Raw genomic sequence first — 14,387 nt, 5'->3', positions numbered from 1 at the left:
AAGGAGCTTTGCTGTTTCTTACATATATATATATATATTTACTTATATATATATTTACTATATATATATGTTATATATGTTCTTTATATTTTGTTTGTCATTCATATTCACATCGCCTGTGTGTATTTTTGCACACTTCCTGTATATACTGTATATAGAGGCTTAAGCACAACAAAACGTATTAAAAGGATGATTTATGTGAATGTTGTTCATCATCAGTACTCATAGCCTGCAGTACATGATCCCATAGAACTGGGAAAACATCCTAGAATTATAAATTATTTGAGATGCAGTTATGCAAGTCAGCCTCCACAATAGATACACAATGGTTTATTAATTATCTTAAATATCTGTTGGTTGGTTTATTGTTTGGCATTTTTGTTGAAAAAAAAGAAAAAGATTTTTGTCAAAATGGGCATTATCTGTAAATTTGGACCCACTTTGACATTTCAAACACTAGGGAGCAGAGTTTTACAACAAATGTACCAACTGAGCTAACTGTAGGCTATATAGTGACCAAAGGTCATTTTAATAGCTTATACATGAGAAGAGTAGTATATCTATATCCATAAAACAGTATGGGTGAAAAGTACCTAGATGAACTACTACTTCCGCAGAGATTTTGAAGTGTTCATCTGATGGACACTTTACTATCCCATGAGGCCACAGGAGAATTGTGAATCCCAGTCAAGCGACTCGAATGATGCCGTAAATCACATGACAATGACAACATGATCAGATTTCATTACACACATTCATACTATATAGAATGTACTTTTTTAATCACATACAGTAGTGGCCAAAAGTGATGTCAGGAGAGGATATTTGACCCTCAGGTTTGACTGAACCATCAAAATACGAGGAAAATATTCGATAGTTTTTAAATATTTGAAATATGAGGAAAGAACAAAACTAAACGTGGATAAGGTATTTATCTAACAAAATTCTCTCTTGTTTTTTCATGTGTTCATAATTTCTTTGTGTGATTGCATGGCCAAAAATGATATCCACACAATTTGTTTCATTTCATTATGAAAAATGAAATATGCTTAGAAAAATATTGAACAAATCCTTAATAATATTTCAATAAAGGGTGAAGATTTTCATTGGCTGGACATCACTTTTGGCCACTACTGTACACATTAACAAGCAAATCAAGGCCTTTAGCTGATGTAAAAAGTTCCACATCAAAAAATTCGGTGCAGGAAAAGTCACAACAACAATGCAAATGTCATCTTCATTTAAATGATAATTTGCTGAATCAAGGATGCATGAAAATGGAGTGTGGGAACATTATCAGTGTCTAATGACATCAACTGTTTCACTCATTTCACTTTGCCTACATAATAGCTCAAATCAAATTATAATATTTTTGAATAATATTTGAATTATGCCTCTTTTGTTTCCAGCATCATTTCCACATGATTGCTTATGATAAAGGTAAATTCCATCACACATATTCTCTCTCTCTCTTCATATTTGTTTAAACAAATGCATGTTGTTTGGACTAATCAAATAACGGGCTGCCAAATTGAATATGTCATTGAATATTTTATTTGCAAATGAAGTATTAATAACTCAGAGTCCGTAAAAATATACATTTTTTTACTTGTAGAGGGACATATTTACAAGAATGGATCTTCTTCAAAATGAACAAACTGGTTTACAAAACTCAAAAGGTGTGCAAGCACAAAGAGAAAAAAAGATCATGAGCATTTTTCCCTTCATTCTCAGCAGACAGGGACTCTCGGGCAAATACAGGCCCAAGTTCCCACATTTACAACGATAAAATGATAACAAAAAACGCCCAAGATAACAAAGGAAAGGACAGTAGATGTTAAAAAAAGCAAAGTGGACAAGAAAGAAAGAAAGAAAGAAAGAAAGAAAGAAAGAAAGAAAGAAAGAAAGAAAGAAAGAAAGAAAGGAAGGAGACAAACTCACAGAGAAGATGTTGGTCATATTTACACTTACATATTCAGCCGAATACAGGTATGAACACAGAAGCAAAGCATTCCCAAATATCTGACCTGTAGGCCATAACATGCAATCCCTTTGCTTTTCCAATGGAAAATAATTCCCTTTTTCCACCCCTCATAGTAACACATACTGCTACAGTTTCTAAGAGGAGTCGAAGGAGCCTTTTTTAGACATCCAACATTATTTTAATAACAACCATGTTGGGTAACAATGATCAGGCTACATAGATAGTCAAGTACGTCTTTTAAATAAGAGTGTTATGTCAAAAAACACTTCACAGATGGACCTCGACAGTTTTCCTGGCCGGAGCTCCCATTCAAAACTGAATGCCCTCATGCAATGTGAGCAACACTAGAATGCATTGGCGGCTCTTAGATGGTTTCTAAATACCACATTTAGCAGTGTTGAAATAAAAGCCACTAAAGATTAATTGTCTGAGGAAATAGACTGGTTCTTCTTGTTGGGAGGAGAGGAGGCCCTCAGGAGGGCCCATAAAGGAATAAAAATAACCTTAAGTGCCAAAACATAGGAACGGAACTGCTGGAAGGCAGCTTTCCATCAGGTTTCCCGGTAATATTGTGGTCTGATCTTGGCTAGTTTTGGTGCTGTAAAAAAAAAAAAAGGACCAAAATGAACATAAAACAATGGCTCTGTTCCAAAACCTAGAGAGCTACCCATGTAGGCAGCATTTTAAAGCATTTAAGGCTGTTCCAAAGGTTCTGAGATACCCTTTTTTGGACCAATTCTAAGGCAACATGACCTGAATCCTTATAATGCATTTCATTAAGAAATATATTGATTAATAACTTAAATCTAACTTCTAACTGAGCTTCAGTTTCAGTTAGGATGCTGCTTTAAAGGCCCGTTACCTATGTAGGCAGTAGACAGCAAGGCAGCATTTCGTGTATACTTATATTGCAATCACCTTGCTTGATGCATTGCAAGAACTAGAGTGAAAAATTCCATCCAAGATGGCAGACAAAGAGTGAAAAATGACTATTAGTAATTAATTTAATACCAAAAATGTATCGATAAAAAGTTCTAATTAAAAACTATTTGTGTGTGCTATCTAAGAGTATTGTGTTTTTAGCTTAGCAAAATGCTAACGCCAAACTCTATTGAAATCAAAACATTGTAAATTACTTGTTTCCTCTCTAGACTGTTACACATGAGTCACATGTTACTGTTACATGTGAGGTTGCAACAGTTGGGTTCTGGAAGTAAAAATCCCATTCATTTTCTCCAAAGGGAAATTCAAATTTAATGATTTTTTTTATTTTTATATATATAATCAAGGGATAGTTCACCCAAAAATTCAAATTCTGTCATCATTTACTCACTTTCATGTTGTTCCAAACCTGCATGACTTTCTGTGAGAAATGGCTGTTGTTTTTATTATTTTATCAATACAATTGAAGTCAATGGGAACCAAGGCATTTGGTTTCTGACATGAATCAAAATATGTTCCTTTATGTCCCACACAAGAAAGAAAGTCATACAGTTTGGAACGTTAAGTGAATGATGACAGATTTTTCTTTTTTGATTGATCTATACCTTTAACAGGGGAATTTGTCTTGAAAAACTACATTACCCATGATTCTGTAAAGAAAGCTCCACCAGTCAGAGAATCGCTACAAGCAAATTGCACCAAACAAAAGGTGTGTTCGACTTGAAGCAGCCGATTATACAGACCGATTTGTGTATAACATCAATGTACAGCGAGAGCGATTCGAAAGTATACGGATCATTTTATTTTATCTTCATGCATTTTTATATCAACACTTGAATGTAAAAAAAACAACATTTTGACCAAAAAGCTAAGAAAATCGCTTATCGCTTGTTTCAGCTCCTTTTTTGCCTGTGTTTTGATCAGAAGGTTCTGTAGTTTTTAGTAATAGCGCCCCTACCATATAACATGAAAACACGGAAAGCCGTAAAATTCCATCAATGGCAGGGAAGCATTGTTTCCCACTGTTGCACTCTAATAAGATGATAACGTTTGAGCCAGCTACCTATATAGGCAGTAGACAGCAAGGCAGCTCGCCAGGTTTTGGAACAGAGCAAATATTTTAGACAAGGAGAGTTACTGCCTACAAAAACCTCCATATTGTGAAGGCCCAAATTGGATGGGTTTCGTCTTGGCCTCTGTTTGAAGGAAAGGGTAGTGTAGAGCCTCTGTAGGGTTTGGACCCACAGAACTCTGCATGTGTTTTCCTTCCAATTCCCATCATTCACTCCTCACACTGCATGACAGCCCATCCATCACACTTACTGACAACAGTTCATCCAGCAACACCGCCTACACCGCCTTGTGGAGAATGTGGCTCTGGAGAGCACGTCTCGAGTGCGTCTCTATTTATGAGGTCGTGTTAGACTGTGTACACTTGGGAAGAAGTGTTTAGGTGTGTATCAAACACAATTGTTTGGGGAAGGTAACAGGAAGGCGGTGAATTGGCATAGGCAGCACTCGGCTACATTACTGACTCAAATGCAACTGCAACCCAATAAGAATGATGAAGGTTATTCTGCTTGGCACATACACTTGTGAAAACGAAAGTGGCCCGAGAACATTGACACGGGCGTATGAGGACGGAGTGTTGGGTAATTGTGTTGTATGCTCGCTCACGTCTTATGGCTTTACCTGTCTTAGATATATTCTCAAAGTCCATCAATGGCAGATATACAAGTAGCCATTAAGAAGGAAATGATTTTACTTATTAAAGGGAGCTTAGCGGGTCAGGGGCTACAATGACCAATTATTACTCTCTGAAAATGCATAATACCTCATCTACATCTTTATTATGACCTATAACCCCAATCTTCAACAGATAACTTAAAGAATATTGTGTGCGTATATTTATCTGTATGTACAATATAAAACAGCATCATGACTACAGAGTGTACATTATTCGTGTGTGTTTGGACTGCCTCTTTGTGTCAAAATGCTCTTCCTCCACTGACTGGAGCCGTTTTACACATGGCTTCCTTTTTTTGTCTGGTACATTGCGAAGGACAAAAGCAATCTCAGGGGAAGAATTCTCTGTGAAGGCACACAAAACAGGCAACTTGTCCATTTCAAATTTCACAAATGAACCAGGCAAGGTCTTCCCAGGGGCTTAGACAACACCGCTAATGGAGAGGGGTTTGACAGCGCTCGGCGGAGGAAGCTGTGGGACGGCTGGCACAAAAAGGCAGCCATCTCGAGACTGTTGTTAGAGGGTCCTAGGAGATTCCTCGGACGGTACTGTGGTGCATAACACGAACTAGAAGGAGAGTACCGCAAATGCGCACACACACGAATTTCACACACACTCTGTACATAACTCCCTGTTATGGCATTCCCTTTCATTTACTTGAAGTCCACAGTACTGTGAGATTATAGTAAAAAGTTACTTGTGCCTCAAATGCTATTATATAGTACCACTGGGTATTCTAGAAAAGAAGGAAAAAATAAATAAAAACCAAAACTATCATTGATTTATACACATTCATAGTATTCGTGACAGATTTTGGTTTCAGTATCATTGGAAATAGAGCTGTATCGAATATACAGCGGTCGGTATGTAATACAAACTGAAATTGTCCTTGAAGCGGTGAGGATGACATCTGAAACCAGACTGCAGACTTTCTGTCAGGTACGTACACTCCATGTATATACACAGTTGCAAAAATTCATATCAGCGTGTAACAGTGCAGTGTAGTTGACATAGTCACCATGATTTTGCCAAGTAAGACATGTTCCTGGAATAACATTCCTGTCCCAAAATGTAGTCCTTACCCTATCCCTACCCATAACTTTTCCCTAAAATCAGAGGGAAATTATAGGTGAATAACACTGATGTTGAAGCACCTCACCCTGGTTCTAAGCCTAAACTTGACATAAACTCTAAACTTGTCCCTCAAATCTGATTGGTTGATTGGAAAGTTGTTCCAGGATCAACAAAGATGTTGATCCAGGAACATGTGGTACTTAGTCGCCATGATTTTGCCAAGTAAGACATGTTCCTGGATCAACAGGAACCTAATCTAACCCTAACCCTAAGCCTAACAATAATCCTGGAACAACATTCCTGTTCAGAATTTTCGTCCTGACCATATCTCTACCCCTAAACCTAACCCTACCCATAAATTATCTCTAAATCAAAGGGAAATGATGGGTGAATAACACTGATGTAGAAGCACCTAACCCTGGTTGTAAGCCTAAACTTGACAAACTATAAAATTGTCCCTCAAATCTGATTGATTGGAATGTTGGTCCAGGATCAACATAATGATTTTGCCAAGTAAGACGTGTTGCTGGATCAACAAGTTTGTTGATACTGGAACAACATTCCTGCCCAAAAACATAATCCTAACCCCTAACATAATCCTAACCCTACCCCTTAACCTAACCCTAACCATACCCATAACTTGTTCACCTATCATTTCCCTCTGATTTTAGGTATAAGAATGGTGTAGAAGACCCAAACCCTTGTTGTAAGCCAAAACTTGACATAAACTGTAAACTTCCCCCAAATCTGATTGGCTGATTGGAATGTTGTTCCAACATCAACAAGGACGTTGATCCAGGAACATGTTCTACTTGGTGAGATCACGTACACCTAGTTGACACACAGAATCAATTGCACCCACGTTGTTTTAACACCCAATTCACTAATCAAGTTATGCAAATCACATAACAGTTGCACGCTGTAATTACGCAGATCAGTTCTGAGTGGTAGGTTGTGAAGGATACAGCAGACTACTGCAATCTGGCGTACCTAACTGGGAATGTACATACAGCAACTCTAGGCACCTGAAATGGTGATTAAAGTACGCTCGACTGCATGACACTTTGGGATAAAATGCTCTTTTTTCCGCCATTTAATCATCATTTGGTGTCATTTGCAAGAAAATTTGCTTACACAAAATCTCCTATACATTTCTTTTACCGTCTACTTGCTGTAGGCAGTAATAGCAAAACTTTGTGGCAGGCAAACACAGTAGCATAGATTTTTGGTGAAAAGGTACAATAATCAGCCTAATTTACTTTTGTTTTTGGGTTTGCGGAAAAAAAACAACGAATGACAACGACCATTTAAATACAGTTAAACTTGACAGCGGGTGGTTTTTGTGAAATATAGCACATTAAGGTATAGCGCACCCATTTAGGGAATTGACCCCAGAGTGTGTTCTGCGTTAACTGAACCATTGAAGTCTCTCTATGCCACTACATCAATGACATGCTGTCATCCACTGGAATTTCCATCGAGGGGTCATGTTTTCCAATCACTTCAAGTTTTCTTCTTGTTAGTAGATTGTTAAGGTATTAATAAAATTGCCTTTGATTTTGAAGTCTGGGCCACAGTCAATGTGTGCATTGCATTCTGGAAAGAAAATGAATGAGAACTTTGCAAATGAGATGGACAGTTCGTATTCCCAGAGCCGCCCCCATCACTATCAACAGGAACAACAGGTTCTCGGGTAATATCCTCCATTTCTCTTCATATGGGCATTCGCTGGACCTTCCCCTCCCCTTCGTGTTTCATCATCCCAGCCTGCCCATGGTCCTTTGACCTCTCTGATTCAATAAATAAATAAACTGCACTTGGGGAAATCTTTCCACCCCACTGCCTTCAAGAGTTCAAAAAGGGAAACAAATAAAGTGAAAAAAGGGTCAGACTGCACCATGAGATCAAAAGAAGCAGAGAGAACCAAAGAATGAGAATAAAACATTCTTGTTCTTCAGTTCCTGTCTTGTTTTCTTTTAATACTTCAGTAGGGGGCAAGCACTTTGTATTTTCCCTTGTAAATATGCATTCAACTTTTTAGATTTGTGATATATGAGTTTATTTTTTACGTACATCCTTTAATTATGTTTTTATTTTATAGGTTTTTTTCCAATCGTAGTTGCAACTTTTGGAAGAGTCACTGTGGGTGTATTGTACAGAGGCCTGCACCAGGCTGCGTTTCCTTTACTCTCTACACTGTCTGAAAGGCCTTGCTTTGAGCTGGGACCATGATTCCCGCCGGGATGGCCATGCCCACCGGAGGATTTGGGGGTCTGAACTTCGGGGTGGCAGGGGGTTCTGGGGTTTTGGGCACGACCTGCGTGTAGGCCGGGGGAGACTGGGGGAAGCCGTGGGGCTGTCCGTTCTCCTTGAGAGCGGCGACCGCGGGTGGCCGGGGACGTTGGCTTCGGAGAGCGCTGTTGTGCACCATGGACTGTGTAGAGGAAGCACCGGAGCGGGAGCTGCCGGAGCGGGACGAGGAGAGGGAGTTGGGCTTCACCAGCTTGGCTTTTGGAGCTTCTGCGTCCTCTCTACAAAAGTAATGAAAAAATAGTCAATATTAAAATAGAAATTAAAAAAATAAAGCTCAAGTATAACCATTGTAGTCTGAACCTGGAGCAACAGCTGTGCCTAAACGTGCTGCCATTTTAAATAAATGTAAAATAATTATAAAAATAAGATATTAATAAACAAATAAACAAAAGCTGGTCTTTATATAGGATCATTATTAGTGTTTTACATTTACATTTTATTTGACATTTTTGAATATTTACTTAGATATTTGATCCTGATAGACAGAAAAGCTTCAAGCGCTATTTACTTTATTTATATATTTATTACATCATATTTTTTAAATAAAGAAGAGAGTTCAATAGCATATTAGTTATTAGGGTTTTTTTTATATAATGGAATTGATAAAATACATTTCAGCTGTATTGAATCAACTAGATACATTTGATATCATGACAATCCTGGCAGGTTGTAGACATCAGCAATTAATGTTTGCAGGGAACTTCCTTACTACAAGATAACCTCCAGTATTACAAAATTTAGGCCTGGTTTCACAGACAGGGCTTAGATTAAGACAGGATTAGGCTTTAGTTCAATTAGGAAATTTAAATAGCTTTTATAAACGAGCCTTAAATATAATCTGGTGTGCGTCTTGAGACAATGAAATGACTTATTTTAAGACACTGTATGTCAATGCAAGTTTCATTCAGTTAAAACAGCATGGATTTTAGTCTGGGACTAGTTTAAAGGTGCAGTGTGTGATTTTTAGCGGTATCTAGTGGTGAGGTTGCGGTGGCCGACAGGAAGTGATGTCGTCGTCTGAGACAGCAGAGAGTAGCCAGTTAAGCAATGAGGTTTCTTTACAAAGATAAATTAAGAAATTATGTTTACTTTATTATTCAGAAAAAAGATATGTTTTTGCGAATATTATTGTTACTTGTTCATCATTGTGCCAGTGTTTTATTCGCTGACTTTAGCTAGCTTCTTTGCACGAAGAACAATACAGTGACGAAGCGTGCTCTGTAGTAGTTTGTCCGTTTAGGGCCACTGTAGAAACACGGTGGCGCAAAATGGCTATTTCAATGTAAGGGGACCCGCGGTGTATGTAGATAGAAATGGCTCATTCTAAGGTAATAAATACATAACAGTTCATTATGTAAGGTCTTTATACACCACTGAAAACATAGTTATGTATATTGCATTTCTGTCTACAGATCCTCCTAAATATTACACAATGCACCTTTAAGCCTTGTCTGTGAAATCAGGGCTAAACTTGTTAAACTGGGATACTACTCCAAAACTGAATATTGCGAGAGATCATGACATGTGTGAATGTGCACAAGAACGTTTCCCATGCAGAGCTTATGTTTGTTTGTGTGTGCATAATTCAGAGATACAGCCGTGGTTTGTGGCTGCATTATTCATGCGAGCAGAAAGAGTAAAGTTCTGCTACTATTGGCCTAAATACAGTAACAGCTGTCTGATGTATTATAAAGATTGACCTGAAGACAATATGAGGTGTATGTTCCATCCTAAACATACTCAAATAGGTAATATTAAGAGAACTATACAAACACAGTCAATACTGAGATCTCACCTGATCTCATTAGGTGTCTCCTCCTCCTCATATTTCTTCTTCTCCTTCTTGCGGAAGACCAGCCAGATGATGAGAATGAGGAGCAGAACGCCGAATGAAACGCCAACCACAGCGCCAGCCACCACACCAATGCCTCGCACATCTAAACACACAGAGGACATTTTTGTCATATTGTCACACGTCATTGAATCATATCGCATTTTCCTCATTCATATGATGACAACAAGAATTCTAAAATTATTTAGAGTAGGGTGCAAAAGCCCGAGGACACCAGTGAAAATGTTTCAAATTAGTAGAAAAAAAAGAATCATTACAAATTATACTATCAGGAAAACAATTGGAGTGGAATTATTATTATTTTTTTTTCAAATATGTTACATTTACATACACATAAATCTAATTTTACCCTGGTAAAGGGGTGTTTATAGGCATGATGCAAAGCAGAGAATCATTCGACTTATTAACTGTGGTAAAATGACTTGTGTCTCAGTTTAAATTTATACTAAAATGAAAAAAATAAAATAAATCCATACAGCCCTCAACATGTACATCAACAATAAAATGATTTGCTACAACATAAAATGAGCAATCATTATATTCTAAACCTAATTTCAGCTGAATGTCTACAAGCCATTTTACATTTTATCACATATTACATTTACTTTGTTACACCATTGCTCATGGACATACATTTTTTGTATACCAACTTGGCTTTCAAAATCTGTATCTGAAAGTAAGAAGCAAATAATATCTGTTTGACATGCAATGCTGTACAAACAAATATTGCAATTAACCAAGAAAATTACATAAGTTATTAGCACTTAATAACTTAATAATATTGCTTCAGTTGGACTTTGGCTGTGTCCTAAATCACCCTACACTTAAATAGGGCAGTATTTGAGGGGGCAGCTTGTAGTGGTGTCCGAAACCATAGTAGACATTATCGAGTGCACTCATTGAATCCCACAATGCACCACAATAACAACTGTACAACAGATGTACGCTCAAAGTCTAGAGAATACCCATAATGCACTGTGAGAGTCACGCACCAAATTAATTCCCATGTCAGACCAGGAGATGACGCCTACAGCTGAATCATCCATTTTCCAAACCGCTGGTCCAATGTGGCTACAGCGTAATATCGTACAGGTATCAATTCCGTTTTAATTGATTATCAAGTTATTTAATTAAAAAGTTTATACATTCTATCTTTGTGTTAGTTTCTTTGTTGATGCCCTTCTGTTGCCATAGTTTTTGATTTGCCCTCATGTGTCTCACCTGGGTCTTGTTAACTATTTAGCCCCTAGTGTTTCTTTGGTGTATTTACAGCCCTCAGTTTGTGTTTCCAGTAGTCTGTTATTATCTACATTTGTTGGCTGTTCCACTCCTGCTTTTTGGTATCTGACATTTATGGGAATCCTGAGTTTTTGTGTTATTCTTTAATTTTGGATTAATAAAAGACTGCTGCACATAGATCCTGCTGCAACAACCGCTGTGACATTGACCAGACAAATATTAGTACCTTTGTCTCAGCAACCTTCCTATAATTGGTTATTTTGCTCAATTAAAAGATGAATCATGTCTGACTACTATTTCTGCAATGCCAATGGTACCTGAACATTTTCTCTTTTGCATGATTTGCCACTACATTCATGCCACTGGGTGTCAGTGTTTCAGTCTAAGGTGACTGCCATATTAGCCAGCACAACATAAATAAATACTAAGTGCACCACGTATTTTTGTTTAACAAAGAGCTTTTTATTTGTTCATTGTTTAAACATTATATTAGCAGGAGAGCCCATATGATAGTTACACTTTATTAGTGTTCTCATGAGATATTAGTGTTCTATCTTGTGAGTAAAACTGAATAAGTCAGACCCAAATTAAACGTTGCCAGCCACAACTGTAAAACGACTCTTTCACATTTTATTCCCTGTGTTGTGAAAGACTTGCACAAGGCCTAAGTGCAGGACAGTTGTCAAGACTTTATATAACTCTCTCCATCTTCTCCTCTGGTGAACATTAAATTCTTCTGCTTCTTCCAAAACCATTACACACAAACACTGAAGGATGGCTATTTGAGCAAGACCAATGACAAATGGCCACACTCTGGCTTTCTATAGCTCCCAGTGCTCAGTAAAAGAGAGAGAGAGAGAGAGAGAGAGAGAGAGAGAGAGGGAAGGTTTGGCTATACTTGTGAGGGCCAAATGCCCTATATAGTGCAATATTATGACAACTGACTAGTGAGGACTTTTCACTGATCCTCATTAATAAAAGAGGCTTATAAATTGGCCAAAACATGTATTTTTAATTAAAATCTAGTGTTTTGCACATTTTTGAGATGGTTGGGTTTAGGGGTAGGGGATGGTTAGGTGATAGAAATTATCATTAATCTGATCAAATCAATGGAAGCATCCAATGCCTTTACTAATACATTGAAACAAAATATGAGTGTGTGTGATAGTAATATTAACTAACTAACTACCAAACTAAATAAATAAAACTAGCCAATATTTAATCTGTCAAACCAATGGAAACAATGGTGTGATACCAATGATAATAGTATTTTATTTGACAGTATATTATTAAAAAAATATTATATTATAAATATTAAAGTGTTCATGACATGAGAAATCAGCTTTGCTTTAATCTTTTGACATATACTGTAAGATGTCTTTGTATTTTTAATATAGCCTAATATCTAGATTTATATGCCATTTGAAGCAATGCATGCTTGTGAAATTTCATTATATTTTAATATAGTGGTGTGCTGTGGAATTTTTTACTTATCAAAACAGTGCCGTGGCAAAAAAAAAAAAGGTTGGGAAACATTGATTTAAACTGCATGAGTCAAAACAATAAAAGCAATGTTGTCATACCCATGATGCCCATAATAAACAAATACAAGCTCTCTGCAGTGTGGAAACAGCCTCCATCCATCACACTGAGGCTGTAGCTCCAGCTAAAAGCCTCACCACCGACTGATCCGAGATCAGAGTATCATAACATCCGCATTAATTACACCCAGGGCACAGGCTGACCTCAGAGCAGAACTCACATTGCATTGTGACCTCGATGATACAGTTCTCCTCTCCTACATCGTTGCTGGCGGTGCACTTGTAGACCCCGGAGCTGTCCTGCGTCAAGTTCCTCAAGGTCACGATCTCTGGGTTCTTCAGATCTGAAAACAGGAAAACATACTTATATACCTGTACATATATAAGCTGAGGTACAACTACAGTCTATCAGGTAATTAGGCAGACGTGTTGGCAATTGCACAATGTAAATTTCTTCAGTTACACAGCCAGAGTATATGACAATTATTCAGTACATGAACAGCAAATAATGTCCTCTCTCTATTTAGAAAAAGGAATATAATATAATATAATATAATATAATATAATATAATATAATATAATATAATATAATATAATATAATATAATTAAATGTAAAAAAATGTCTATTTAGATACTATTTCGTATTTTATCTTTAACACAAGTAAAAAAAACACAAAAAACTGTAAGACTGTATTATTTAACTTTATTACTTGATTTTACTTTACGTAATTATAATGTTGTACACTATGTCCACAAAGACAAAAACAGACATTTGTAACAGACTTCTTGTATTAAATTCAGTATTATCATCTTCTTTATTATTATCTATTAATTGTAACATTTATTTTTGCCACATACAGTATAACAGATCCATCAAAAGATTAGATGAATAAAAGAAAATGTTATAAAAGAACAAATATAGTGAATGATTCATCGATGCATATGTTTGATTATTTATTTTATTTTATTTTTTGACCTTGTCATTTTTAATCAAAATCTTCCAGTGAAAAATTATTATGCTTATCATTTAGTCCACTTAAACCCCATCCCTTTCCTACAATTGACCACACATTCAGTTCTGCCTCCATCCAATCTACAACTGATGCTCAAGTCCACACCCGACATTATTTTCTTTTTAAATCCATTTCATTCAGATGAGTGTCACTATACAAAAGAAACAATCTGCCGCTACTTCAGTTACATCGTGACTTTAAAGGGATAAAAGTGCCACCAGTCTCCCCAACTTCCCAAGTAGAATTAGATATTGGTGTTTATGTCATATTTTGCAAGTTTTCTTGTGTATTGTGTTATGTGCATTGCTCAAGGACACAATGCTGATGAAGCAGGATTATAGTATGAGCAGCTCTCCAGTTCCAGACTCATCCTGAACCTACAAAACAGTGCTAGCAGTGTTACCCGTCTTTTACGACTTCCTTTACTACACTACTTTACAGGTTTCAATCAAACAGAGTGTTTTAATCAGAGAGGGAAGTGAGAGCAAACCCTGTAAAGTGTGTGCGTTTATGTGAATGAATTAGTGTGTGTGTGTGTCAGGGTGATTCATGGTTCTGCTGGAGCTCCAGCAGATGAGATGAACAGTAAATGTTTCCCTGTAGCCTTTGAGGAAGCGCTCGTGTCTTGAGACCCGAGAAGCGCGTTTGCATCTTCAACCGAGGAGCGTTTGTCAGCCAGAG

The 14,387-nt window shown here is 37.1% G+C and overlaps 1 protein-coding gene across 4 annotated transcripts in view; it reads right to left on the bottom strand.

Annotated features, from left to right (window-relative positions):
- Window positions 1–6,807: 6,807 nt before the first annotated feature.
- clmpb (CXADR like membrane protein b) overlaps window positions 6,808–14,387 on the bottom strand; it is an 85,273-nt gene continuing 77,693 nt past the window's right edge. For all 4 annotated transcript variants that reach the window (XM_084123501.1, XM_084123499.1, XM_084123502.1 and 1 more), the window contains exons 5-7: window positions 12,914–13,036; window positions 9,856–9,997; window positions 6,808–8,278 (exon numbers count right to left, since the gene is read on the bottom strand). In XM_084123501.1, the coding sequence (XP_083979627.1) occupies window positions 7,939–8,278; window positions 9,856–9,997; window positions 12,914–13,036 (605 nt within the window). In that variant the 3' untranslated portion in view covers window positions 6,808–7,938. The remainder of the gene's footprint in view (window positions 8,279–9,855; window positions 9,998–12,913; window positions 13,037–14,387) is intronic.

This window comes from Abramis brama (genome assembly GCF_963993115.1).
Source record: "Abramis brama genome assembly, chromosome: 9".
Classification (NCBI taxonomy): Eukaryota; Metazoa; Chordata; class Actinopteri; order Cypriniformes; family Leuciscidae; genus Abramis; species Abramis brama.
Note: the sequence above shows the minus strand (reverse complement) of the source record. Positions and strands in the feature narration are given on the sequence as shown.